Source organism: Meriones unguiculatus, chromosome 4 (genome assembly GCF_030254825.1).
Source record: "Meriones unguiculatus strain TT.TT164.6M chromosome 4, Bangor_MerUng_6.1, whole genome shotgun sequence".
Classification (NCBI taxonomy): Eukaryota; Metazoa; Chordata; class Mammalia; order Rodentia; family Muridae; genus Meriones; species Meriones unguiculatus.
The window spans coordinates 113530848-113557309 of NC_083352.1; the positions used below are offsets into that span (position 1 = coordinate 113530848).

At 49.2% G+C, this 26462-nt stretch overlaps 1 protein-coding gene across 13 annotated transcripts in view; it reads left to right on the forward strand.

The window, feature by feature from the left end:
- The first annotated feature begins 3263 nt into the window (after positions 1-3263).
- Positions 3264-26462, forward strand: part of Zmynd8 (zinc finger MYND-type containing 8) — a 95189-nt gene continuing 71990 nt past the window's right edge. For 4 of the 13 annotated variants that reach the window (XR_009591577.1, XM_060382818.1, XM_060382819.1 and 1 more), the window contains exons 1-2: positions 9432-9483; positions 12370-12440. Coding sequence is in view for 12 of the 13 variants with exons in the window: in XM_060382818.1 (XP_060238801.1) it covers positions 12416-12440 (25 nt within the window). In the remaining variant the exon portion in view is untranslated. Of the gene's footprint in view, positions 3479-3612; positions 3844-4024; positions 4127-5035; positions 5109-8177; positions 8718-8876; positions 9288-9337; positions 9484-12369; positions 12441-26462 lie in introns of those variants that run through there. The other 9 variants (XM_021638019.2, XM_021638109.2, XM_060382820.1 and 6 more) reach the window with 8 other exon arrangements.

A 26462-nucleotide genomic window follows, 5' to 3' on the forward strand; every position in this document is an offset into this window, starting at 1 on the left:
GCGCAGGGGAGGGAAGCTGGACCAGCCCTTCCTTCGCTCTAAGGCTAGCCACCTTCACACTTTGCTGCTTCCTGGAAGCCAGATTCTGACCTTGCAAGGGCCACAGCCCTGAGCTTCATGCCTAAGCTTCTTTTTACTTTTTATCCTGAGACAGGGTCTCACTAAGTTGCCCAGGCTGGCCTTGAACTCATCCTCCATGAAGCTCAGGGCTAGCCTTGGACTTTTCATCCTCCTAACGCAGCCCCTGGCACCACCCAGTAGCTGGGATTACAGGCCCGCACCATCAGGCCTATCGAAAGAGACGTGTTTTAGTGTAATTTTATTAGCTCATTACTTAGTAATATCATCGAGGAGCCTGCTTGTTTAGGCCTGTGTCTGCTTTTCTGTGCAGAGCCTCCTAATTGTTTTCTTTTCCCCTTCCCCTTCCATTGCCAAAGACTCCAACTTCAGCACAGCTTACATTCTGGATTTTAAAATTCCTGGCAGTGTGTGTGTGTGTGTGTGGGGGGGCATCCTGCAGTGTTTTTACGATATCTCTGGCTTTTACTCTCTGGATGTCAGCAGCCAGCTCTTCTCCAGTTGTGACAGCCCATAAGTCTCCAGTTGTCACCCAGGTTAGGGGACAAAATTGCGTCTTTCAGAATGCACAGATTTTTAAGAACTATAAAAGCCTCATTTGAGGCGGCAGGCGGGTTTGGGATGGGAAAGGGGGCTTCCCCGGCCTCATCTGTAATGGAAGGTTTCAGCAGTTGAATCCGATGTCTCCCAGCTCTGTGGCTCAATTCAAAACCCACCTAAGGGTGGGTCTCTTAAGATAAAGATAAAGGGCCTTTGCTGCTGGGAGAAGATCGCCTCAGTGTGGCCTCGTGTCTCTCTGTCTTTGTCCAGAGGCCAAAGCGATCCAGGGTTACTAGTGGGGTGGAAGTCACACCACAGCACCTGCTAGTTGTGTGACCTTGAGCACCGCACACCTCTTCCCCGGGCCCAGTTCAAGGTCTGTAACCAGTCCCTGCCCTGATGAATTTAGCCACTTCCGAAGAAAATGTGGCCACCGAAGCTTTAAGAGGCCTTCTGTATTTCTTGCCTATCAGCCAGCCACATTCCATTAAGCCCAAGATCAGCCTCGGTTGGTAGGCGGGCCTCAGGCTTCCTCCTCAATCTGTGTCCTTCCCAGAATCCCGTCTGCACCCTACCTTTGTCTCTGTCTGCAGCCCAGTTACATTTCCCAGATAACCCCAGACAAGCCTGAATGGCAAGCAGCATTCCTCAAACAAAGCTGCTCCAATAGGTCGGCAGCTTCCTGCTCTTTGCCCCAGAAAACAGTTCAAGTGATCAGAGGCAGAGAAAGAGAAAGAGGGAGGGAGCGAGGGAGGGAAAGGGTGAGTGTGTGTGCTGCAATTGCTTATGCAACAAGCTTTAATCGGGGACTATCCTTGAGTGCCCAGGCTGTGCATGTATTTCCTTTTCCAGTTGTGAAGTTAGGTGCCCAACAGCAGCCTTGTGTATCATTCTCCCTAAAGCAATATTTTCTATGGGCCATGGTAGAGTCGGGAGAGTGTGCCCCGATAAACCAGGCCTCAGGCTCCCCATTTGCTCCCAGGAGGTTTCCCTCCCCAGTAAGAGCTGAGCCCTCCCTCTGGGTGAGGCCAGACCTGAATGCCTTCGTCAGGCCTAGTGGTTCTGGAGGTGTCCTCCCAGCATATTGGCCTCAGCTGGTTAAAACAACAAAATCCCTTTCCAAAGCCAGGGTCTGCTCCGCAGTAGTGTTTGGATTCCTGGCTGGGTCTGGAGCCTGATAGCCAATCCCCAGTCAGGGAGAATGCATGTTGGCTTGCCGGGCATCCGTTGTCCTTGGGGGGCAGGGAGAGCAAGCGGTCAGCTCAGCTCTTCAATTTCTTTGAGGAATGGCGCAGGGAGGCAGGACCGAGTCCTAATTTCAGGAGCCGAGGGGGACTTTATTGCTTCCTGGGTCCGCCTCCTGGTGTCTGGCTGCGGCACCTCCAGCCCCTAAAGAAAGGTGTTTATTTCCCGTCTGCTTTTTGTTTTTTAAATCTTGTTAATTAAGGACTTTTTTTTTTTTTTGTTTAAACAAACAACCAAAGAATTGGAAAGAGTCTTGGACAGTCTGAGATTCTTTGCCTTTTCTACAAATGGCAGCTTTTAGGAAGAAACAGGCCCTGGCCTCCCACCCAGCACCATTGAAACGAGTAGAATTATAAGCAGGTCTGAGAAACTAGTTAATATTTTACTGGGGAGCAGAGCCAGGGGATAGGGGGAGCGGGGGGGGGGGGAACTGCCAAGTGTGAGGCTGTGTGTGAAATCGCCATTCCATCTGCCTTAGGGGACGAAAAGAAGCAGTTCTCTGTGGAAATAAATTGAAGCAAGAACCCTTACCAAGCCCAGGGGATTTGTCTGCCCACCAAACAGGGCCCAGTTTCCCCCCCAGAACACACATACAGGGGCGATTGTGGCAGAAAGGGCCAACCTGTGGGTGTGTAGGCCTGACTATAATGGAGGTTCTTGTTTCCTGGCCGGGTCTGACATCTTTCTCTGTCCCTCTGGATTTAAATGGCTTCTCAGACTGAGAGGCACTGCCTGTATGCCCTGGATTCAGAAGGTCCACGCCTCCTTGGGAAGCAGAGGCGAGACAGCAGTGAGTTAGCTAGCTCACTCACTCACTCTCTCTCTCTCTCTCTGCATCTGCCTGGAGAGCTGCAGCTGTATTTTTCCACAGGCCTTTTCTGCAATCTCAGGGCCTAGTTTTTCCCAGCAAGGCCTGGAGTCCGAGAGAGGGTTAACAGGCAGGAAGCTGAAGGCATCGTAGACTAATACGGAAGTCAGATTTTTGTTTAACTGACAGGTTTAGCAGGCCTCATCGGTGGGGGAGGGAGCTGGGAAGGGAAGTCTGTAGATGGGAGGCATGTGGCCTGCTAGCAGTGCATTTGGCTTTTCTTAGGGCAAGCCTGGAGAGGGTCCCTCCCTTGCCATCCTGGCAGAGGAGCCCTTTGGTTTTTCTTTTGAGGTCTGACTGAGGGGGTGGTGAGGTTATAGACTCCCACCCAGCCTTGCAAATGGCTCTCTGGGCCTGCTTTTTCCAACAGGCACTTTGACCATGACTAGGCAAACTTGACCACTCCTCCCCACAGCAGAGGCGCCTCTCAGCTCTCAGGAACCTGGATGCCCCTTGCTGATTTGTTGGGGGCCTCCCTTGGGCTGCCTGTTCTCCCCCCCCCCCCCCCAGCCCTTCAGAGGCCTGCGTCTGGCCTTGTCCCTCTTGCTCCTGTCTCCCTGGGACTCTCCACCGTTCAGCTCGACTTTCTCCTTTGAGACCCACTCAAGCTGGCTTGGTCTAGAAAACTGCCTGCTTGCCTCCTCAGAAAAAGGACTTCTGTGTGGAGGCAGGTGTGGAGGAGTCGTCCAGCCCACTCCAAAAGGGCTCTTCCCAGTGGCATCCTGGCCTCAGGCTTCGCTGGAGCAGGTCAGGCTGGCTGCACGGGTTTGCCTGGACTGGGGAATCTAGCCAGGGTGTGGTAGAAGTGCGTGTGGGGGCCCCTTTCCCAAGTTTTTCTTCCTGCAAAAGGCCTAGCTTAGCCTGTCTTTTTCTATGCACAGGATGGCTCTTGCTCACCCGAGCCTCACAAAGATAATCGCTCAGGAAGTGTTTCAGCCAATCCGCGGCGGCTTTACACTCCGATTTGCCGGAGCAGCCAATCGGGGATGAGCTTTTATTAGGCGGCCAGATCATCAGCCGAAGTGCCAAACCCTTTTTCTGTGAGAACTAGGAGCCTGTCCTCCATGTTTTATAAGTATTGACATTACACAGTTAACAATGCATCCACAGAGGTAAGCTCGGCTTTTTAACCATCTTTTCCCCCCTCCCTCTGAGTCATCCGAGTTGTGGAGTAGCAGTGTGATTTGTCTGTAGCCTGGCTGGGCCACACTCACCCCCCCAGAGCACTTAGGGTAACTTGGGACTGTTTAGAGAGATTTTTTTTTCCTCCTTTCTTGGGTCACATGGCTAAGTAGCCATTAGCCAAAGCTTGATTTTACAGACTAGTGAGGGCCTGGAACACCTTTACTCTGACCAGGACAAAGAATTTCTGGGAGAGTTTGAAGCTAGAGCCTGGTATGCCAAAAGAGAAGCTATTATTCCCTCCTTCTTCTTTTTTTTTTTCTTTTTTTCTTTTTTCCTCCCTCTCCCTCTCTGTCTCTCTCTCTCTGAACAGCCTCCCCCCCCCCTGCACTATTGTCTGCTCTGTGTCACATGCCTGCTGGGGGAAGAAAATGGAAGGTAAGCCAGAAGGTCTTCTCCCAGCACTGCTCAGGACTGCGTGTGGCAAATAGCAGGGCAAGCAAGATTGCTTCTCCAGAGAGGTTCTGGGAAAGGCCGGGCTAAGTTCTGACAAGAGTGGATGTGTGTTTGCAACAGAACCCAGGCCTGAGCAAGAGTTGTGCTCAGGGAGGCAGGCTGGCTCCTGGGCCTAAGTGGGTGGTGGCGTGTGGACTGTCTCCTGCCTCTGTAGGGCTTCACACTTGCAGCTACATTGTTCAGCCTTTTTTCCTGACTTAGCCTGGTACAGAGTGTTCTTCAAGTCAGCCTACAGCCAGCAAATGGTTCTTCTGAAAGTGTTTCCTAGCCTCTGAGGGAGTTTTTGGAGTAGGGATGGTGTCTGGGGTGGGGGTGGGGGGTGAGAGTGGGAATGGGGAGAGATTTTGAATAACATCCTGCAGGAAACAACAACAACAACAACAACAACAACAAACCAGGAGGACTCTTTTGCTTTCTACTCTTGCATGATTTTCCATGGGCTAATGTTTCTTTTATCTTTGTTTTCATCTCCCCCTTTAAAAAAAAAACAACAGTATATTATCTTCTGTCCTCTGTGATGCAGTGCAGAGGACATAAGATCATACCTGAGGCTCTTGACAGCATCCCATAACCAGTTGCTGGGTTGTGTTGTGGTGGTGGTGGTGGTGTGTGTTTTTAATAATACCATGTAACTGTTTACAAAAAAATTTTTCCTTTTTGATCAAGTCCCAAATCTGCCAGCCTGTTCTCTCTTCCTAACTGGGGAAAAGTGAGACGGTTGCGTGAACGAGTGTGTTGGGTAAGTAATGCAATCCATCTCCTGTGAGCGTGTATCAAGAGTTTGGTGAACCTTTGGGGGTCAGTGGTAATGGGGGAGGTTGGCTTCTACAGAGTTTAGGTGATGGCTTGAATCCAGTGTTGTTCCTGCTGATCTGCAGTTAGGACTGAAGATCTTCACTTCCTGTTTACCTTCAGCTGGGGGAGGGATCTCTGGGTTCATTGTGACTTGCAGATAGACCTTGAATTGTGTTTGGCTCTCCTGAACTCTGGGTAGGTGATCTGCTTGTGAAATGTGAACAAAACTGTTTCGTTCTTAGGGGCTCCAGAGCCCTACACACAGGGTGTGTGCCTGTGTGTGTGCCTTGTGTTGTCATATGTAAGTTAGATGGAGTTTACATGTAGTTACAGAATCCTATCCACTCCCACACTAGGTTTGCTTTAGGACTCACTGACCATCAGTTACAGCCTTCCCCCGCCCTGCAAGCCTGGTCACGCACACCTCTCCGTGCGTGGTGGCTTTGCATTTGCCCTAATTTTGAGGCTGCAGCTAGAATTTTAAAGTGACCAAAGTCGACTTTCTCTCAGCATTTGCCTTCAGGGTCGGCTTGGAAGTTCACCACATGTATTTCCTGCTTTGAGACCAGTCCAGCCTGGATGCAAGTGATGCCACTGCACGCAGTGGTGGTCTTAGGCCAACTTCTGAGACTCGCTAATCTTTTCTTTTAGTGTTCAAGCAGGCCAACCTTTGACACCAGTTGAAAAAGGTTCAATTTAGTAAAGAGAGGAGGACTGAAGTATCAGCTGGGCAGCCTGTGAGGCAGGCCAGCATCTCTGAGTCAAAACACAGATGAGCTGTAATCTTTAAGCAGAGCCACTGCCCCCCACAAGTCCTGTTACTCTCTTCTTATCTCCTTGCTGTAAGTGGAAATTACAAACCAAGTTTCGTGCGGCCTCCCCAGAACCAGTGGCTAATGACAGGCCTCCCGGTTTGCCTCTTTGCTTGATGGGCCAAGCGTTTGTGCTCTAAAAGCTTGCATTAAAATGGCTCCCACAGGTTTGGAAAGGCAGGATCTGTGTGTGAGTGAGAACCCCAGCCAATTTCCCAGCCCTGGCTCAAGCTGGTTGCTTTTCCTCATAGCCACCACCATGCATGGGTTGGTAAAAAGTTAATTGCTTTGGAAGTATAGCATTCTTTTTCAGTTACTAAAGCTAGGAAAAAAAAAGTGACTGCATTGCAGTTGGACTTGGTGGGACCTCAGTTCTGGCCCACAGACTAGCCAAGGAGGATTCTTTTTTTCCTCTCTCTTCTGTTAAACCAGTAGATTTGGGGAAAGGGTTAAGGGTTGACATTTGCAGTGAGTGGCCTGAGTGTAGGACTTCTGGAAATTTCTACTTTTTTGTTGTTGTTGTTCCTTTTAGGAAAAAAGCAGGTGGCCCAGCTGAAGAGGCTCCTGCATTCCTTCCCTAGGATTCCCCCATCCCCCACTTTGCTTTCCTCATCAAGGTGGAAGGTTCAACACTTGTGCAAATTGCAGAGGAGAAAACAAACTGATGGGCTGTTTTCCCTTTTCCTCCTGCCTCCTTGGTCCCCAAAGAGGATTCACAGCTGCAAAGGAACAAATACAGACACTGGAGCTTTTGATCTCTTCCCTTCTCTTCTCTCTCTCTCTCTCTCTCTCCCCCTTCCTGCCTTCCCTTTTCCCCATCCCTCCCCATGCCTATCTTTCCTCTCCTTACCCCCCTTTTCCTTCTTTGCTCCTCTCCCTCCCTCTAATCTCTCGGTCCTCTCTTCCCCTCTCCCCTTTAAGACCTTCCAAGATGGGTACACCATTCTGCTTCTGGAGATGAAGTGGCATTCGTGTGGGGGAGGGGAGCAACTGCTTTTATTAGCTCCAGAAAATGGCCAGTGCTCAGTCTTAACTAGGAATTAATTACATATAATCGCTCAGTAAACTTTCTTCAGTGTTTTTCTAATTGTAGAGCAAGAACATTGCAGAAACGCTGCAGCCAAGTCTAGTTACTTTTATAACCAATGCTCAAAGATTTGAGTCAGAAAGACAGCATGAGGTCCCTTGGATTATAAATTAGGGGTGAAAACAATAGCTTTTCCCTCTTTCTTCTAGAGAGCCAGAGCATCAGGTCTTAAAGAAAAGGTTGTGTGTGTGTGTGTGTGTGTGTGTGTGTATGGTGTCATTTTAGAAGGCTGGGTGCTGCTAACCCTGGAGGCAAGGTATGTTTGGCAAGTCCAACCTAGTCAAATGTGTCACCTCTTTTGTTTCTGTTTGCTTTCTTTCCCCTTCTGGCTCCTCTGGCCGAGGCACGGTTGCCAGCCCGTGGATCTCTTTGCCTCTGGTTGACCCTGAGAAGAAAGACACGTTCGAGGGGCCCCTCTCCATGGCCGAGATGTAAAGGGCAGCCGTGGCTTTAGAAGCCTTCATAGTTCTTCAAATGCAAAAGCAACTCAGGAGTCACCCTTGGCCTCAGGTTGCTGGGCTCTGGCTGCCCTTCCCCCACCTCGAGTTCTGCTCTCCTTCCAGACAAACAGGGAGGCCCTGCCAGCTCTGCAGCCAGCATGCTGCCAGGCCAACCCTTCCTACCCGGATCACCTACCTACAGGCCGGCTCCCAGCCAGTGGTCCGGCCTTGCCCGGCTCAGCCTTGGGCATGGTGCCCTCCTTTCTCCCTAGGAGCTGAAAAGCTGTCACCTTGAAACTCCCTGCTCCCAGTGCCGGAGGAATTCTGCAGCTCCCAGACCTTAGCAGTCGGTGACATCGGCCACCATGAGGCTATTATTAATAGTTTGGCCTGTGAAGGGAGCTTTACAAAAATACATTGTAACCTCCCAGGCTCTGTGGTGGGAAGTGGACAAAAACCTCATTTGTGGACTTGAGTTACTCCTGTGTAGACCTGAGGGACTGTCCTTGATGATCCCTGTCCTCAGGGGTGGCTGCCGTATTTGGTGATGGCAGAATGTATTTGGTGATGGCAGAATGTGGGCTCACAGCCTTTCTGGGTTTTCACCTTGGCCCCAGCCAGAGGTGCAGCCCTGTAGCTTTGCTGTCTTAGATGCCTGCTGTTCTGGGAGCTTTCATTTCACCTGGAGAAGTGATGTGGAGCTGTGCTGCTCTGGACTCAGAAGGGCACGGGCTTCCTCCCCCTGCAGCCTGCTCTCTAGGACAGAGCTGCGTGCAGAGACACCTGTCTGTTCTCACATTATGCCAGGGGGCTGCGTAATTCCTAACCTTCCACCCACCTCAGTCCAGGGCAAGGGGGCCCCAGCACATTCTCCCGAGGAAGGCTGAACGCCTGAAAGGGAATGCTTTTCCTTAGGAACCTGTGACTTCACTAACTCCCTGCCACTGCAGTTTGTTGGCTTTTTTTTTTTCTTCCTTCTTTTTTTTTTTCTTCTTCTTCAAACGTTGGATTGTTGGTGTCCTTTGGTGGAGCGTTTCCTAGTTCTGATGTTCATGAAGGCGGCTTTGGAACTAGCAGGGCTCCCTAAACCATGAGCTCAGCTATTGAACAAACTGCTACCATTTTAGCTCCAATACAGGAATGAGGCACTGTTGCCAGCCGCCATTTTAAGAATCCTGCATAAATAGCTTAGCTCCGATGACTGCCCGTTTTAGGTGAGTGATTACAGAAAGCGCTTTGCTAACCACCCCCCCTCCCCCAATTAAAGAAAATTATTTGCAGATTCAGAGGCGCATGCTTGGTTTTGTTTTGTTGTTGTCCTCTTCCCCCCCCCCCCTTACAGTTGGATGCTGACGGTTGTGACATGGGAGGAGGATGGTGTGTGCCCTGGGTATTAAGTGTTTCTTACAGCCTGGACCCTTTTGGTATTTTGAATGAAAGTAAAACCTGCTAGGAGAAGCGCTTTGGACCGGTGCATGATTCCCGAATTGCTGTGTGATCTTCTTCTGACTGGGCAGCCAGGTCTTCTGCATGCTGGTTCTGTGTTCTAGCTGGCTTACAGATTGTTGTAAAAGTCAGGCAGTCAGGGCACTTGGGAAAAGAAGGATCTGCCTATTGTATATCCGCCCAGACTCTTCCCCCACCCTGTCAAATAGCTAGGCTTTGCCTTTTTCTCTCTCTCCTTTGCAAGTGTTGGAGGGGTGAGAATGCCTGGGAATTACGGACCAGCCCTGAGTCCTCAGAATTAATAATCAGAAGGGTTAAGGCTTCCTGGAAGGACAGGAGTGCGTATGCAACTTTTAATTGCTCCTTTTTTTTTTCCCTTCAGTGCATGCAGGTTTAGAAACCCAGATTTCTTGCTCAGGGAATATGTGGGAGTCTTACTCTTTTTGGGAAAGGGGAAGAGATGGACTTGATTGTGTTTGCAGGTGCTGTTTCTTCTTTCGGGTGCCTGAAATGTGGCCGTTTGTGGATCCACCAGTAAGTGACTTGGGTAAATATGAGCCTAAGTGCTGATGGCCGCGTGTATACAATGCAACTAGTTGATACATTTTTTTTCTCCTATTGGCTTATTTTTACCCTGTCCTTTATGTATCCATTCACCCCATCAGACCTTTACAAAAATAGAAATGTCAGTTTGAAAATAGGACTTATTCCTTTGTTGATTGAAATGATGAGGGTTGCTGGATTCTAGTAGCCGTGGAAGGGGGGGGGAATGTTGTGTATGCTAAGACTTTTAACGTGTCAATGGCAAAAGTTCAAAGTATTTTCTCCAGCTGCAGTTTTCTTTCTAAAGATTGTTACTCGGCTGCCCGCCCCCCACCTCCACCCCACAGTCTTCAAACAGCTATTAAACTGAATTGCCCAAGATCTGTGGGGCATTTAGAAAGGCACAGATCCTTCTCATCAGCACTTCTCATGTTTGTAGTTCTCCCTTCCCAGTGATACACCAGTGCTAAACACTGAAAAAAAAAAGGAGAAAAAAGAAAAAGAAACCCGAAATTGTAGGTAAAAGGAAGTCTCTCAGATGTGGCTATTTGAAATGACTAATTTTGTATTTTGGTCTTTGCTTTTGTAAATGAAGTTTTTTTTTTTTTTTTCTTCTCTTCTTCTAAATTCACAGACACTGCAATGTCAATTTAGTCAAATACAAGTTGTGCACTTGTGAGTGCGTGCGTGCATGTGTGTGAGCGCGCATGTAGTTGTATGGATGGGGGTTGCCTTTGAAGGGATAGGCTGCTGTTGTGCTTAAAAAAAAAGATTTTCTTCAATTGTGCTGGAAATCCTAGGCTCCAAACTTGTGGTGCTAGTGCTAAAGTGAGGCTGCTGGTGAGCACTTGTAAATGCTTGGGAAGATAAAACAGCTTACCCCCCACTTCTGTTTCAGAATTGATTATCTTAAACTCAGCAGCTAGCAGCCACCCCGAAACTACTTTGCATTTTCTTAGCTTCTCAGCTGCATTCCTGCCTGAAGTATTCAGCCCCTCTGGGCTCTTACAAGCCACATAATTGTTCTCTTCAGCACAGGCCTCCTCCTTGATCAATACACCTTTGAATGTTTCCATCACAGCAGAAATCCTTCAAGTGGGTTTTGTTTTTTTTTTTTGGCTGGGGGGGGAGAGGGTCGTTGCTCTGTGAATCTTAAATGTCTCTCCCCACTGGACCATTTTAGTTGGAGCACACAGATTGCCTTTGTCCCCCAGTCATTCAAAATGTGGGTGGGATGCATTTCCCATACTTCATGCTCGAGAAGGGAACATTACTCTGGTTGCTAGAAAGATCAAGGTTCTGGGTTGTTCTTTTGACGTTAACCATCTCCCCCGTCTCTGATGACTGCAAGCACCATCCCTCCAGCAGCACAGGGGCAGATAATGAGCCCCTGTTCCAGGCCGTGTTTCTGAGCTGGCAACGTGCTTCCTCTGAAGCTGGGATAGAAAGTGAACCTTCCACGTATTGTTCCATGTTGGTGACATGCCCAGGGCTGGCAAGCTGCTTCCTTTGGAGGAGGATCACCTGTGAAGACGTGTCAGTATTTCTTTGGTGGTTTGGGTCATTGGTCTGGCTACAGATGCCGACTAAATGGAATTCTTACCACGGTGCCCTGTCAGAATGCTAAGTGTCTTAACACTCAAATTCAAACCCAAACTACCTCCCTCTCTTTTCTCTCTTGGGGCTAGTTAAAGTCAGAGGACTCCAAGCTCCTGCCCTGAGCAAGAATCTTTTCATTTTCTGCCTAGTTCCTGTCTTGAATTCTGCCCTCCCAACACACCTGGAACTCTCCCAAACAGGACTCCATCTTAGCTGGAGCTCCTAGGCTCGAGGCTGCCTTTTGAATGGACCCATCCTTTGCCTTGTCACTGATACAGGACTGTCTTCTTCACTGTCTTCCTATCTTGCCTTCGAGCCTTCCCAATGGAAAATTCCAGCCACATCAGTTGGTGATGCGTCCCTTTCTTCTTGCTGAACTTCTGCTGGGGGTGTACCTAAGCAATCTCCCCAAAGCAGCAGCCTGGAATGCCTGGAACATTCTAGCACTTCAGATCACGCACACCTATCAGAGCAGATCTGCTTTTCCTTCTGTTTGGCTTATGAAGTGTTAGGCTGGGAGCGGGGTTAGGTCTGAAAGGGCCTGCTCTGTTGAACCTGTGTTTCAGCAGGGAGGCAGGGAAGGTTCTGGATGACAGACCTTCCTAGCCAAGGAGGCCTGCCTTTCAATTTTCTTCTCCCAACTCTCCACTCAGCCTGTGTCTTTTAAATAATTCTTCCTCATTCCACTGTCTGTGCTGGAGTGTAATTAGTCACAGTTCAGAAGGAAGCCATGCCTGCTGGGGTTGAGGCTTCCCAGTGACCCCAGGGTCCTGATTCCTGGGATGAAGGGTGCTTAAGTCTGGCCATGTTTTTCTGCTTTGTAATTTAACCAGTATGTTTTTTTTTTTCTTCTTCTTCGTCGTGTTCTTGCCTCATTGGGGGGAGCTGTTAGGTTCAGGATGGGGAGGCCTGGTAGAATTCTAAGTTAGGGATTCTGTGTACCTCGAGAAAGGCCTCTCTCACCTGGGTTTTTAGGATAGAAGCCGGTAGGTTGTGCTTCCGTTTATAAACTAAAAACATGTCCCTCACAATCTCTTAATGAATGGTCTGACAATTGAAATATGAATTTAACTTTTTAAAGAAGTATTTTTAGTATTCCACTGATTTAAAGAAGCCCTTTAGCATCTTCACACGTGGTTGAAATCAGCTGTGCTCTCTCCTTCCTTCCCAGACGGACGGTCTTGAGAGAAGGCGAGTTTGCTCTCTCGTTCCCCAGCAGCTGCCCCCACAGAGGCCATTTGCAGCCTACCTAAACATACATAATTTGTTCTATTTCAGCTTGGCTGAAGAGGAAATAAAAACTGAACAGGAGGTGGTAGAGGGAATGGATATCTCTACTCGCTCCAAAGGTGAGTAAAAAAAAAAATCTCAGATTATCTACTCAGTTCGTGAGGAGAGGGGGATTTCTTTTGTTGTTTGAGAGATGTGAAATGTGGCTCTCCCTCGCTGCCGGCTGTGACACCCGTCGCACTGTGGGGTCCTTTGATGGATGGACCTAATTTCTGGAGACATTGTTCGGTTGGTCTTCTTTCCCCGCTGTGTCTGTGTAGGTGTGGGTGCTGACTGGCCCAGAGTTGCCCTGTGGTAAATTTTGGGTGTGTGTCTGGGCAGAAGGTGCCCACTTGCCTCTCTCCAGAGCAATGCGAGTATTACAGGAGTCTAAATGTGGCTTTCTGCATAAGCCACTGAGGTCTGCAGCTGATTTTAACAACAGGCCTCTGGGCAGTCCCTGGAGCGCCTGGAGTGGGCTGGCGGCGTTGGAAAATGGTGGTCTTGGTTAGCAATAACAAGGGATTGAGGAGGCCAGTGCCTGCATTCAGAGCAAACTGGTGTCTGCTCTGTGTGCTGGGAGCCTGCGGTAGGCTGGGCCTGCCTTGTTGTTCAGTGAGAGTTTGTGGGGCACCCCAAAGGGAGCACTTGCCTGTGCCTTGGGTGCTCTTAACAGCAGCTCAGTGGAGTACCGTCACATATTTGCCTTAATAAGCCTAACTGCTGTGCTGTTCTGGTCCTTCGCTGCAGCTCCCTGCTCTGTTTGGGAGGTGGGAGGGGCTGCAGGAGGGCTGTTATAGACCCTTCCGAGAGGAGGATTTCATCTGGCCAGGATGTCAGAATGTGACTTCTTAAAGGCACCTAAAAGAAAAGAACATTTTGGTGCTTAAAAAAAAAAAAAAAGAAAGAAAGAAAGAAAAAGGGACAGCTAATTATTTGGGTCCAACTCAGGGTCAGATGGTCACGCAGAGCTGGCAGGGAGGAGGAGGCCAGGCTCACTGCCTTTGCTGTCCCCTGCGGAGCCCCAGGAGCTGGAGCAGGGGGTGTCTTTCCACCAGAGCCTTTGGAGACAGTTGACCATGACTAGGGGAGCCCCTTCAGGGTGGACTGATGAGGCATGTGGCCTGGTGACACAATCCAGAGTAGAGAGGATGAGGGAGAGTAGAGAGAGGTCCTGGGTAGTGGCTGTTTGGTCTTCATTTTTGTCTGTCTTCTGTGTCCTTCCCTTTCCTTTTCTTTTTGGAGATAGGGTCTCACTATCCAGGCCTGGGTGGCCTAGAATTTATTACTCTGTGGATCCTGTTGGCTTTGAACTCACAGAAATCCACCTGCCTCTCTCCTGAGGGCTGGGGTTAAAGGTTTGCACTGCTGATCATGCCTGGCTCCTTTTGTTATAGGTAAACTCAGGTATGAAATGGTTTTCTATCTCAGGCTCCTCCTACCTCGTGCTGAGTGGCAGTGATACTGGTGTGCTTGAAGGCTGGAGGGGGCCATCATGGGCCTTCTAGTGTTGAGCCTGTCTAATCCCCTTCTGAAGTGGGAGGTGTCCAACTCTGTAGACAAGGACACTGAGTCTCTGACGGGTGGTAAGTGGGTAGAGTGGGCTGTGCTGAGACTTCCTCATTCCTGGACTCCTTGATAGGCAAAGTAAAACTACCCTTTCAGAAGGTCCGAAGTCATGGGCCACCAACTTGGGAATGTCCCCAGGGATCTGCCTGCCTTGCCCGCTGTGGAGATCTTTTCTGTCATTATACATCAAGAAACTGCCTAGTTCATAACTATAGGTAGTTTCCCCCCTGCCTAACACTTGCCACCTCCTCATGACCAGTGTCCATGCGCCTTTGCCCAGGGGACTGAGGACCATTCTGTTGGGTTATGAAGATGGCTCAGTTGGTTAAGTGCTTGCCAAGGCCCTAAGTCAGTCTCCAGAAGACATGTAAAAAGCTTGTCTTGAATCCATGCTTTATATAACGTGAGACCCAGTCTGGAAAAAATCACTGTGGGTGGACAGGACCTGAGGAAGAACTCCTGGGGTTGACCTCTGGCCTCCACACACGTGTGCACAGGCACCCACCTTCAGTCCCATTTATCTTCCCAGTGCTTCTAGTTCCTCTTCTAGTTCCTCTCACTCACTTCCTAACATCCTCATGCTTATCTTAACCCTGAAGTCGCTGTGACCTGCCTCTCTTTGTCTCTGTTGCCCTGTGACACCCATTCACCCGGTACCAACTGCTGCCAACTTCGTTCCCTGCGTCCTCGTGTTTGTCCTGGGAGTTTGGCCTTCTGTCTATCTGGAACATACTGTCCTGGGCCCTGGCAGCCTGCTCCTTATCACACAGACTCATCGAAGATGTTGCTAGAAAGGCTTTTGGTGGGTGCTGGTTCTGAAAGAGCAATCCTGCCGTTTTGAGTTGTTTTGAAAATAAGCTCATTTTAAGAGTTTTAGATTTCAAGAAGACTCCTACAGCCCCCACGCCTCCCCACCCCTCCACACCCCTCCTGTTACTGTCCTCTTTGGCATAGCTAGCTAGATGTTCTGAATTCGCCAAACTAAAGCCAACACTGGATTCAGATGTCCTCAGTTTTCCTGGCAAAGTCCCCTTTTCTCTTCCAGAATGCTATTTATTGTGACATTACATTGTCCCCGTAGTTTCTCAGAACTTTCTGATGACCTTGACATTTTCCAAATTATACTCCTGAAACGTTTTTGTTTTCGTTTTGTTTGACAGAGACTCTTAGTAGTGCCTGCTGGCCTTAAACTTGCTGTGTAGTCAAGGAGGGTCTGCCTGAGTGCTGGGGTTACAGGCATGATCCACCGTGCAGGAATTCTGTGGCTCTGGGGATGGGACCTGGGGCTTGTTAAGGCTGGGCAAGCGCTCTGCTGACTGAGCTGCCCCACTCTACATTCTTGGAAAGGAAATCACTCAGCCACATCCCAGGAGCAGGGGATGATGTCCCTCTTCCATCCTCCAAGGCCCAGCGTGACTACATTAGAATTCCGTACAGTGGAGATGCCGTGTCTGTCTTTCTGTCTTCCTTAAAAAAAAAAAAAATAAAAGGTCTTTTTTTAAAAAAAAAAAAAAGGTTTAATATTTATTTATTAAAAAAATTTCTGTGTATGGGTGTTGGGTGTTTTACTTATGTATATGCCTGCGTGCCATATGCATGTGTGGTGCCCATGGAGACCAAAAGAGGGTGTTGGGTCCCCTGGAACTGGAGTTATGGGTAGTTGTGAGCAGTGTGGGAAATGAACCTAGGTCATCCGGAGGAGCCAGTGCTCATAACTGCTGAGCCTTCTCCTCCAGCTCCCTCTGCCACGTGCTTCTCTGTTCCTTTATAGTATTATGGACCCAAGGCTCATTCTTGTCCTCTTGGGGTTATGCGTTGCTACTTACTACAAATTGCTTCCACTGGGCTGCTGGGAGCGCTTTGCGTTGGCTCTGGGTATCCCTGGGCCAGCAGTCTTGGGCTCTGTCTGTTTATGACTGTTTATGTTCTGGCTCGTCGTGTCTGTGTTCCCCTTCAGGCCATCTTTGGGACAGTGGTATTAGAAACGGAGATCCAGTTGTGCTAGCGTGACTGTTGATGTTGGGGCGCCTGCGTCTAGGTTCTCTGAGTTAGCCGAGAGACAGAGGTGTGTCCTCACCCTTACTGCTCCAGTCTGTGCGTTTTCGTGCACCTGCCTTTCTGTGTCGGCTGGGGCTAGATATAAATGCTCCATACGCTTGTCTCCAAAGACACACTTACCTTGAAAAATTGTGTGCCTGTATTCACAGACACATGCATTCGCTGCTCTACCGATGTGGAGGTCAGAAGACAACTTGCCGGAGTCTGTTCTTTATACCGTGTAGGACCCTGGGATCAGACTCAGACCTCCAATTTTGGTGGCAAGCACCTTTACCCACAGAACCAGCTCGCCCCCACCCCACCCCTTTTGTGTTAGCTGTGTGGGGCACTTCTGGCCTTTCCATCTTTTCCATCTCAACCTCAAGAAAGCTGGCTCCCCAGCTTGCCTTTTGTGTACTGTTTTGGAGTGTTTTGTGTACAGCGAAGAACTGCTAACTCAAGTGTGCATTCAGTAGGACCATGACCCACTCAAGGTAGTGGGGGATGGAGAGAAGGCCCAGTGGTTAAGGTATGTGTTTCACCCATGGCTTACAGCTGCCTATAGCTTCAGCTGTTCGGGATCCAACATCCTTCTGCTGGGCTACACACACATGTGGCATACACACACACTCAGAGATCACGCACCACACACACACACACACACACACACACACACACACACAGATGAAGAAAACAAAGATAATGGAATACCTCTAGCTATCTGTAAGTTTCCTCTATCATTGTGTCCATTGTTTTCTCATCCTAGAGAAAACATTTTCGCTAGACCATGTGGCCACCAGGCCCCTGCTATATGCCTGTCTCCATATCCCCACCCCCCCTCTGGGGTTATACGATGACATTCCTGGGTGTGGTGCTTTTCACAGGATGCCAAGCTGTTGCAGTGGACACTTTAGTCACTGACCCCAGTGGGCAGTTGCACAGATTTGGGGGTGGGGATGGGGGAGGGTGGGCTCACGGTTGGCTTTCAACTTACTATGCCGGTGAGGGTGACCTTGAACTTCTGATCCTCTTGCATCTACTTCCCAAGTGCTGGGATGGCAAGGTTCCTGCCACTGTGCACCGAGCCCACGCTTTTATGTGCTGTTAAAGAGATGTGGGGCAAGCAGTCTATACAGCCGTGGCCTGCACAGAGCATTTAAACCAGACAGAGAGCCAGGCCGCCTGGTTGCCCCTTGCTCCAACTAGGGCTGAGTTATAGTTTATGCCTCAGTTTTCCCTAAATGGGAAAGTTCGGTGAGTTTTGCTCACATCCAGTGTTCAGAATGGTGTGAACATGAGAGTGCCCCCCTCCCCCCAAAGGCTGCCATGATTAGAGACTGGTAGAGAAGACAGGGAGTTCTTCCTCTCTGTGTTTGTTTTTACTCCAGCCAGCTTGGTAAGCTGTATAGGGTAGCCCAGGGCCGACTGGGAACCAGGAAGTGTGTGTGCGCCTGTGTGCGTGTGTTCTTCCATTACACAGTGGTTCAGCCTGATGCCTTCTGCACTGTTCAGAGTGATTGGAGGCTCTGGCTTTGCTCAGAATCAAGGGGAGTGCCCCCCTTGTTTCCCAGCCCTTTGGTGGTCTTCCTTGTGGGGAGAGGCCTGCTTTGGCTGCTGCTGTTTTCAGGGCATCTTTCTCTTAAAATATGTATTTATTCTAAATTACATGTGTGTCTGTGTTTGGTATGAGCAAGTAAATGTTGGTACCGGCTAGATCAGGAGAGTGTTTCAGACCCCTGGCTCTGGAGTTAGAGGTGCTGGTGGTGCTGGGAATTGAACTCAGGTTCTCTGCAAGAGCAATATGTGTGTGCTCTTAACTGCTGAGCCATCTCATCATTATTAGTTACGATTGTTGTTATTATTTTGACACAGGGTCTCCCTCTGGAGATCAGGATGGCCTTGAACTGCCTCCCAAGCTCTGGTGTTAAAGGCTTGTGCCTGCACACGAGGCTTGCATTTGCTTTTATGAGACAGTCTCTTATGACCCAAGCTAACCTTGAGCTTACTACAGTGTGGGCTGGCCTGGAAGTGTTTCCAAGGGCAGGGATGACAGCCCCACCACACCCTGAGTCAGGGCATTCTTCTGACACAGTTACCTGAGTGTCACTCATATTTTACAGCCAGAGCTTTGATCCCAGGGCACTGAGGTTCATAGAGTTGAAGTCTGGGTAGCCAAGATGTGATGTTTGTGATGTTGTTGGGACAAGGCTTACCCTTCTTTCAACCGCATTTATTTCAGAAGTCTATGGTGTGGTGATCCAGGCTGTGAACACGAATTGTCCTTTAGGCCACTCTTTTAAAATTTTATTTTATTTATTATTATTATTATTTTTTTTGTGGTTCTCAGTGTTTTTTGTTTCAGTCCCCCAAAGATAGAATTCTGCCCTACAACAAACAAACAAAAAGAAGTAATTGATTAATTGGAGAGTGAGGGGGAGGAGGAAGAGAGAGGTGCACACGCATAAGTCTGGGTTCTCTCTTTCTACCTGGGCGATTTGGGCAGAAACAGAAGGGACTGGCAGGAAGGTGGTCAGTTGTCTCTTGGTGGTGGCAGGAAGGCTGTGGGTTGGGTGTGGATGGCTCACTGGCCTCCTCCGGAACAGTAGGGTACAGCATCAGTAGGGTAGGGGATGGGTGTCCTGTGTCTGCCCTTTGGCTGCTGTCTAGACACTTGGACCCACCCTCACTGTCTCCGCAAGGAGGAGAAAATTCCTCAGGATGTGAGGTGGGGCATCTGGAGAAGCTCAGGCTTTATTCTGGGCTTGGTGTTAGGATTTAGGATCTGAGTGAGCTCCAGCTGTCTCTGGGGGAACTCAGAAACTCTGGTAGTAATTGGTGGAGAGGTGGCTGATTGAACCCAAGGTGTCATGCTTCCTAGGCAGCACCGTACCTCTCAGCCACCTCTCTGGCCCCCAGCTGAAATATTTTTTTTATTGTATTTATTTTGTTGTGTGTGTGTCATGTTGCCACAGTGTATGCACAGAGGCCAGAGGACATTTTGTGAGACTTGCTTCTTCAACTGTGTGTGCCCCAAAGATCGAACTTGGCAGCAGGTCTACGGGGCCATTTCCACAGCCCAAGAACTTAATATATATCACAGGCTTTCTTCAAACTTGCCTCAGACTCCCCAGTGTTAAGCTTTCTGTTTTCTTGCTTTGAGCTGAGATGTTTTTGTGTTGCCTAGGCTGGTCTTGAACTTGTGGGCCAAGGGAGTAGCCGGGACAGCAAGCCACGTGTCAACATACTTAGCTCTTCATGCTGTGTTTTGGAGGCAGGCTCTTACTCTGCAGCCCCGATGGGCGTGGAACTCAATAGTTCAGCAGGCTGATCATGGAGATCCTCCTGACAGGGCCTCCAGAGTGCTTGGATTAAAAGCAAACAACACCATCCATCTCTGGTGTACTTATTTGTTTACGGTGTATGTACGTATTCCATCGTATGTGTGGAGGTCAGAGGACAACTCTTGGAACTTGGTTTTCTCCTACCCCCTCTGTGGGTCCTGAGGAGGGTCTCAGGACTCAGGAACTCAGGTTTGGTGGCGTGTGAAGGCACCCACTGAGCCATCTTACCAGACCTAACTCAGAATTCTTAAATCCTATTCAGACACCTTGTTCTCTGAATTTCAATCAGCAGCGCTCTTCCTGTGTAATCACTTATTATTAATAGGGTAGTTCCCGAGTCTATTGCTTTCTTTATATCATCCTTGGCATTTTCCAGAGCACTCACTTCTCAGGAGACAAAGCCTTCGGGCTTTCAAGATGTCAGGGTGACATTTGTGTCCGAGGGTGACAATTTGCTGAAAGCTATTCAGGCATAAATCACAATCCCCATCTACCAGGAGTGCTGGCACAGAGAACAGTTTGTGAGTTCCTGCCTGGTGCCACACATGGCATTTGCATATCACCTCATCTCACTGCTTTGATCGGCGTTTTCCCATTTCACAGGCTGGGAAACTGAGGCTTTTGAGGATGAATGAAGTGGCCACGTAAGGGCACTGGGGTCAAGTTTTGTCTTTTGCTTTCAACCTCCTAGTCACATCCCTCAGGGCCAGCAGGGGTAACGTGATGGCTGCCAGTGTGGGGCTTTGTCGGTTGGGTGGGGTTCTTCTACCTCACTGCTCATCACCAGGAATTGGGCTCCCTGGTGATGCTTGCTGGGATTGACCCACCATTTTCTTGCAATAGGAGCTCATTTATACACAGCGATATAGACCAGTTTCTTGGTGTAGACCCGGTTTCTCGGATGGTGCACAGACCCAGAAAGTCACATCAAGGGGACAGAAATGGCCCAGGGCTGTCATTTTGCATTCTCTGTGCAAGACTGGTCACAGCACACTTCCTCGCAGGAGTTTGGCCGTAACTGAATGGGCCTGACAAGGCCCTGCCTCGGTGGCCAGAGACTGGGAATCCGTAGGAGTCTGATTCACGTCTCCTGGATGGAGAGACTCCATTTTCCGGCCGCTTGCATGTCTTGATCCTGCTGCATGCACATTTTGTGGCCAGACTAGTGCTGTGCCGCTGTGCTGTGTCTGTGCTGTGTCACCGGCACAAGGGAAATGGTTCCCTCGGAAGCTAGGCACAGATGTAGCGGAAGCCCAGCATATTAAAATCCCGAACAGTGTTGTGCTCCGTGAGACTTGCCTGGGAATGGATGTGTTTACAGAGCGGGGATGGTGGGGAATTTGCAGGTAGAGCAATTTGCTAACTACTCCCAGACCATGATCAGCACAGGCTCATTCCTCTCTCTCTCTCTCTCTCTCTCTCTCTCTCTCTCTCGTATGTAAATTAAGACCTTCACAAAGGGATGGACCGTGAGCATGGCTGTGAGGTCAGGGACCTTCTGTCGTTTTTCAAGGGATCTGTAAGAAAACAGAGCCATCAGTACTTCTAAGCCTCGGTTGTAGAAGCGCTGACACAAAGTTTTCTCTTTAGAAACATTAGTGATTTGAACCGCCCCGACCCTGACGTCTCTGAGATCGCAGAAGTGGCTAGCCCTGCTGTGTAGTGGCGAGTTTGCATGAGTGAGAGAACTATCCTGTAGTCCCTCTCCTCCCTAATAAGGCCTAAATGATCCCTCAAACTGAAGCCATCTGATCATGGCTTTCTCTTGGCAGGTTTGACCTGCTGTGTCCTTGTCTCATCCTCCCTGGCGTGGGGAAGGCTGGGGATGGCAGCCTGCCTTTTCCTGGCGTGTTGGGGATCTGAATTCGTGTCCCCATTCTTGTTCGGCAAGGATTGTACTGACTAAGCCGTCTCCCCAGCTGATGCAGTTGATCTCTCTAGCTGACTCGGGGAAACTGCACCCTAAAAAGAACCTTCTGCTTTTTCCCTTCAAAGGCCTGAGAAGAAATGTAGCAGGTGGAGGGGCCTGTCTCAACATCTGGACCCCTCTCACCAACCAGACGTTCCAAAAATACTTAAACATTTGAATCTCTCTTATCTCAAAATTTTGAAACCAGGAGTGGATTTCCAATTTTCAAGAATTGGGATGTGTGCATGTGCACAGTGATGTATTTTGTGGCTGACCTTGAGACTGAATGTTACCTTCGTTTCGTGTGTCCCTTGCATAGCACAAAGGTCCTCAGCCAGTGTTTTCAGTTTGTTTTGTTTTGGGTTTTTTTGGAGGCCATCTTGATGCTGCTGGGCTTACAGATGTAAGCCACCACGCCTGGCAGATGGCTCCTGTTCGGGTGGACCGTGAGCCGACACATGATAACGAGGGTGGAATTTTCTACTTAGGATCAGCACTCCAAGGTGCTCAGGTTTTGGAGCATTTCATTTCAGATCAAGTGTTTAGACTAGGGCTTCTCTATCTGTCCTTGTTTTGCTTCAAAGGCACACTAGATTTCTTCTTAAAATTTTTTTTGTAAAAATTACATTTCATGTGTTTGCCGTGTTTGAGATTTGGGGTTGAGTCTTGCTGTGTTGTTCTGGTTGGACTCAAGGTTTGTGGGCTCTGTAGCCCAAACATTGAATGCCAGGTAACCTTTGGACTTGAGATCCTACTGTCTGAAGTCTCCTAAGTACTTGGGCCTACAGGCTTGTGCTACCAGGCTGGGCAAGGTATTTGGGGGTGGGCTAGGAGTTGGTACTGGGGCCTTCCGAATGCTAGGCAAACACTATTGCTGGGCTACATTCTCAGCTAAACTTTTAGGCTCATGCAATCCTCTTGCCCCAGCCTCCCAAGCAGCTGAGACTACAGGCCAGCCCACTGTGCCAGACCTCTGTCGTCTGTGAATGCCTTATTTTGTTCATCTCTTTGTTGATAGACATTGAGTCATACCTGCTTATGATGCTGCCCTGAACATTCCTGTGTGGAGACAGAAAGAGAGAGGGAGGGATGGTGGGAGGGAGGGAGAGAGGAAGGGCAGGTGCTTGTGCATATGTGTTTTCTTTTCTTGGTGCAGACTTGAAAGTGGAATTGTGGGATATGGACTGGTAACTATGCTCAACCCAGGGCCTGTGTGTACTGGCAAACACTCCCTACCACACCGTCCCTGATTGTTTATTGATAAGCACAATCCTGAAATCCTCAGACTCTGGCCCTGGCCTGGCCTGCTTGTCTCATTGCTCTCTTAGTCTTTCTTCTCTTTCTGCTTCATTCACAGTGACCTTTCAAATCACCTTGAGAGCCATTTCTGGTTATGGGGTTTTTGTGCACATCAGGCTTTTCATATCTCTTTTCCAGTATTTTATTTTTTTAAGAATTACATTTGTTTATTTTATGTGTGTACACATGTGAAAGTCAGGCAGCCAACTCATGGGAGTTGTAAGTTCTCTCTGAGCTAACCTACTGCTCCTCCCTCCCTGCACGCCCCAGGTTTAAGGCCTTAGTTGAGAGTGTATCCTGCCTTTTGTTGATCTGCCATGATGCCTGCTCCCTTCCATGCACAATGAACAGAACGAGCCAGACATTGTCTGATGGCTGGAACCTCTGGCCTAGATCATGAAGGCAAAAGCAGCCTTTCGGCCAGAGAGAATGGCTTCTTCTCTAGCAAAATCTGGTGCCTGGGAGTAATTGACTAGGCTCAGATGATCTGTCCCTGAAGCGGTCGGCCTCTCCGCCGAGGTGCCCTTTGATTCGGCTCTTTCTCCTTCCCAGCTTTCACTGCTGCTGTCTCAAGTCTTTCCTGTAAGATGAGGCTCTGGAGCAGGGATTAAAGGCCTTTTCCTGGGTTGCGCCGCCCCGCAGTTCAAACTGCAGCGTGCCTAAACACTTGTCCCTCCGTTACCTGTCCTCTCTGCAGGGAACCCTTCTCCCCCTGCCACCCTCTTTGTGACTCTCCCATGTTGCTCCCTGAGAAACTGCCTTTTCTTTCCCTCACTGTATCCCCAGATCCCCAGGTCCTCCCACCCCTCTCTCCACCATACTCCTAGCCTTTTGTTTACATGTACACCTGTGAGCTAGAGGCAATGTGGCTCACAGATGCTGAAACTCTGGGTCCTGGGTTCAATTCCCAACACTGTAAAACAACCCCTGCCACAAACAAACAAACAAACAAACAAAACAAAACAAAAAAACCCAAATCCGTAAACAAATCCAAATGAGCAAACAAATTCCTGTAGGCTCCAAAGTCAAAACTGCTCTTGAAAGACCCTTAAATTACCTACCCAAGGATCAGACTTTGATCAGAATTTGTATGCACACTACAGAATTGAGAGTTTCCAAGCCAGATTGGAAGACTCAGTGGCAAGTCTTAGGCCTCAGGCTCTCACTGTGCCTTGGATCCGGCTGTGGAGTCCCTCAGGCACATAGGATGGGTGGGTACTTTCTCAGTGTCTGTCTGCCTGCCAGGGCCTCCAGAATGGCAGCTACTAATTATGTGTGACCGTTCGGACTCACATAAGAAAAGTCATTTTTCTTTTCTCAGTAGCTCAAGCGCTGTGTCTGGTGCGTGTGGGCTAAATACGGACTTCAGTGATGGACAGGGAGGTTCTGACTGTATGCCGGGCGCCCACCATTGCTGTAGAAGGCTGTATTCCTGTGCTGTGGCCACCAGGGCCTAATAGACTGGGGGACACTGCACTGAGGTACAGATGGAGACAGCTGGTCAGGGACTGCAGGGAATGAAGCATTTGAAAAGTCATCTGGAGTGTCTTTTCCTCTTGTCTTTCCAAGTTGGCATGGGTCGATGATTTGCTGAAATTTTCAAAGCAGCACCCCACAGCCGGGCTACACAGAGAAACCCTGTCTCGAACAAAACAAAATAAAATGAAACAAAAAAAAGTAGTACCCAGCTATGGATTGCATTGGACAGACCACCTCACGCCCAGTAACAGGGCCTCCTCTCCCTTGACCTGCTCTGATCCCCTGCGGATCTTAGGGCCCTTTCAGCAGTTTCATTATGACTCTGCCCGCTCGTGACCCGCCCATGGATCCCTAATCCTCACTGCAGTGTGGGCTGTCTTTCAAACCAGACTGGCACAGGACTAACCCCAGCATTATGAAGGTTGAGGAAGGAGGATCATGAGTTCAAAGCAGGGCAGAGCTGCATAATTATGGAAACCGTGCCTTCATACACACACACACACACACACACACACACACATAATATATTCCTCCCAAAACTGGGGGTGGGGGGGATTTCATTCTAGCACTTGGGAAGCAAAGGCAGGTGAATTTCTGTGAATTTGAGGCTAGCCTGATCCACACAGCAAGTTTCCAGACCAGTCAGAACTATACTGTGAGACCCTGTCTCAAAACCAAACAAAAATATTGAACCAGCCAAACACATTTTTTCAAGATTTATTTTATTATTTTATATTAGGTGTGTGTGTGGTGGGGGTATCTTGTGGTGGGGGTGTCTTCAGGTGGGTACTCATGCGTGCAGGTACCTGTGGAGGCTAGAGGAGTCATCATCCCTGGATCTGGGGTTATAGATGGTTGTGAGCTGCTGTGTAGGTGCTGGGAACTGAAGCCAGGTCCTCTGGAAGGACAGCCAGTGCTATAGCCACTGAGCTAGCTCTTCAGCCCTCCGTCTCAGGGTTTCTTTAACCCTTGTCTTCTCACTGCTCCCAATTGGTCAGGCATGATCTGTGTCAGCCTGGCTGTGTGCCCAACACTGGGCCGCTGTGCAGGGCAGTTACACACACACACACACACACACACACACACACACCTCATTTTGAAGGAGATGCTCTGTGTGAGCCACAGAGGGTGCCTGAGAGTGCCCAGGAATGGATTCGTGCAGAACAGTGAACATCCCTACAACTTCAGGGTTATGAGGAGGAGCCTGCAGGCTGGCATGTTCTGGAAGGCGCACTGGGAGGTGACATTTGAGCCAAGTGCTGATACTAGCTGCTGTGGAGAAGATTGGGTACAGAACATTCTGGATGGAGGGAGGGAGTAGCCAAGTGCAAGGAAAGCATGATGACTAAGTGACAGGGAAGAAGGAGGAGAGGAGATCATGGCCACTGCAGTTAGGGGATTGGATGAGGACAGCTGAGTATGCTTCATCGTGCTGTGGGGTAGAGATGATGACTCTTGTCTGTTGGCCTGACACTTCCTGTTGCCCAGGATGGCCTTGCATTCACGAAGATTCCTCTGCCTCAGCCTCCTGAGTGCTGGGATTCAAAGTGTGTGCCCCCACTACCCAGCTAAAGTAAGTTTGTTTAATATTTAGACAGGGTTTCTCTGTATAGCCTTGGCTGTCCTGGACTGCTTTGTAGATCACTGTGCTCACTGGGAGAATTCTTAAAAGTAGCTTTTCATAAATAATAGCTGGCGAGATGGCTCAGTGGGTAAGAAGAGCACTGGCTGCTCTCACAGAGGACCTGGGTTTCATTCCCCGAACCCACGTAGTGCACAACTCCAGTTCCAGGGGATCTGATGTCCTTTTCTGGCCATTGTGGCTACCAGGCATGCAAGTCCCCACCCAACATCATATTAATAAATTATTTTTTAAAACAGCCTTGGCCTAAAATGTGCTTACTTTGAGGAAGAAATAGAGGAATTGCTCCTTGGTTCTGCCCTCTCTCTCTCTGGCCTACATAAACAACCCCTGATCTTTCTCCTGCCTACCTTTTATCCTTCCTCCGTCAGTCTCTGAGGCATCTGGATTTACTAGGCAGTTTGTCCTCTAGGCTTCAGTTATTGTATCCATAAAATGGGCCTACTCAGAGCCTACCCTCTGGAAGAGTTATAGTGAGTTGGAAAGAAGTTGGTATTTATCTTTGGCACAGTGCCTCCCAGATGGTAGGCATTCAGTGACTGTTGCTACCATTTTGTGTCTCTGGCTGCACTCCTAAGAGAGTAGGGCCTTCTTTCTCCTGCTTGTCCAGACAATCTGCCCAGCAAGTGCCTTACCACTGAATTCACTGACCACTGAGGATGGATGGTGTCTTGACTCACAGTGGAAGTGTCTAGAAGCCAGGGCTTTACAACCTCAGCAATGCTGGGTGTTTTGGATCCGATCCCTCTGCCTTGCTGACTATCTTGATGAATGCTGCACGCCTCTTATTCCTAAATGTCCTTGACCCTTTGTGACAACCAAAAAT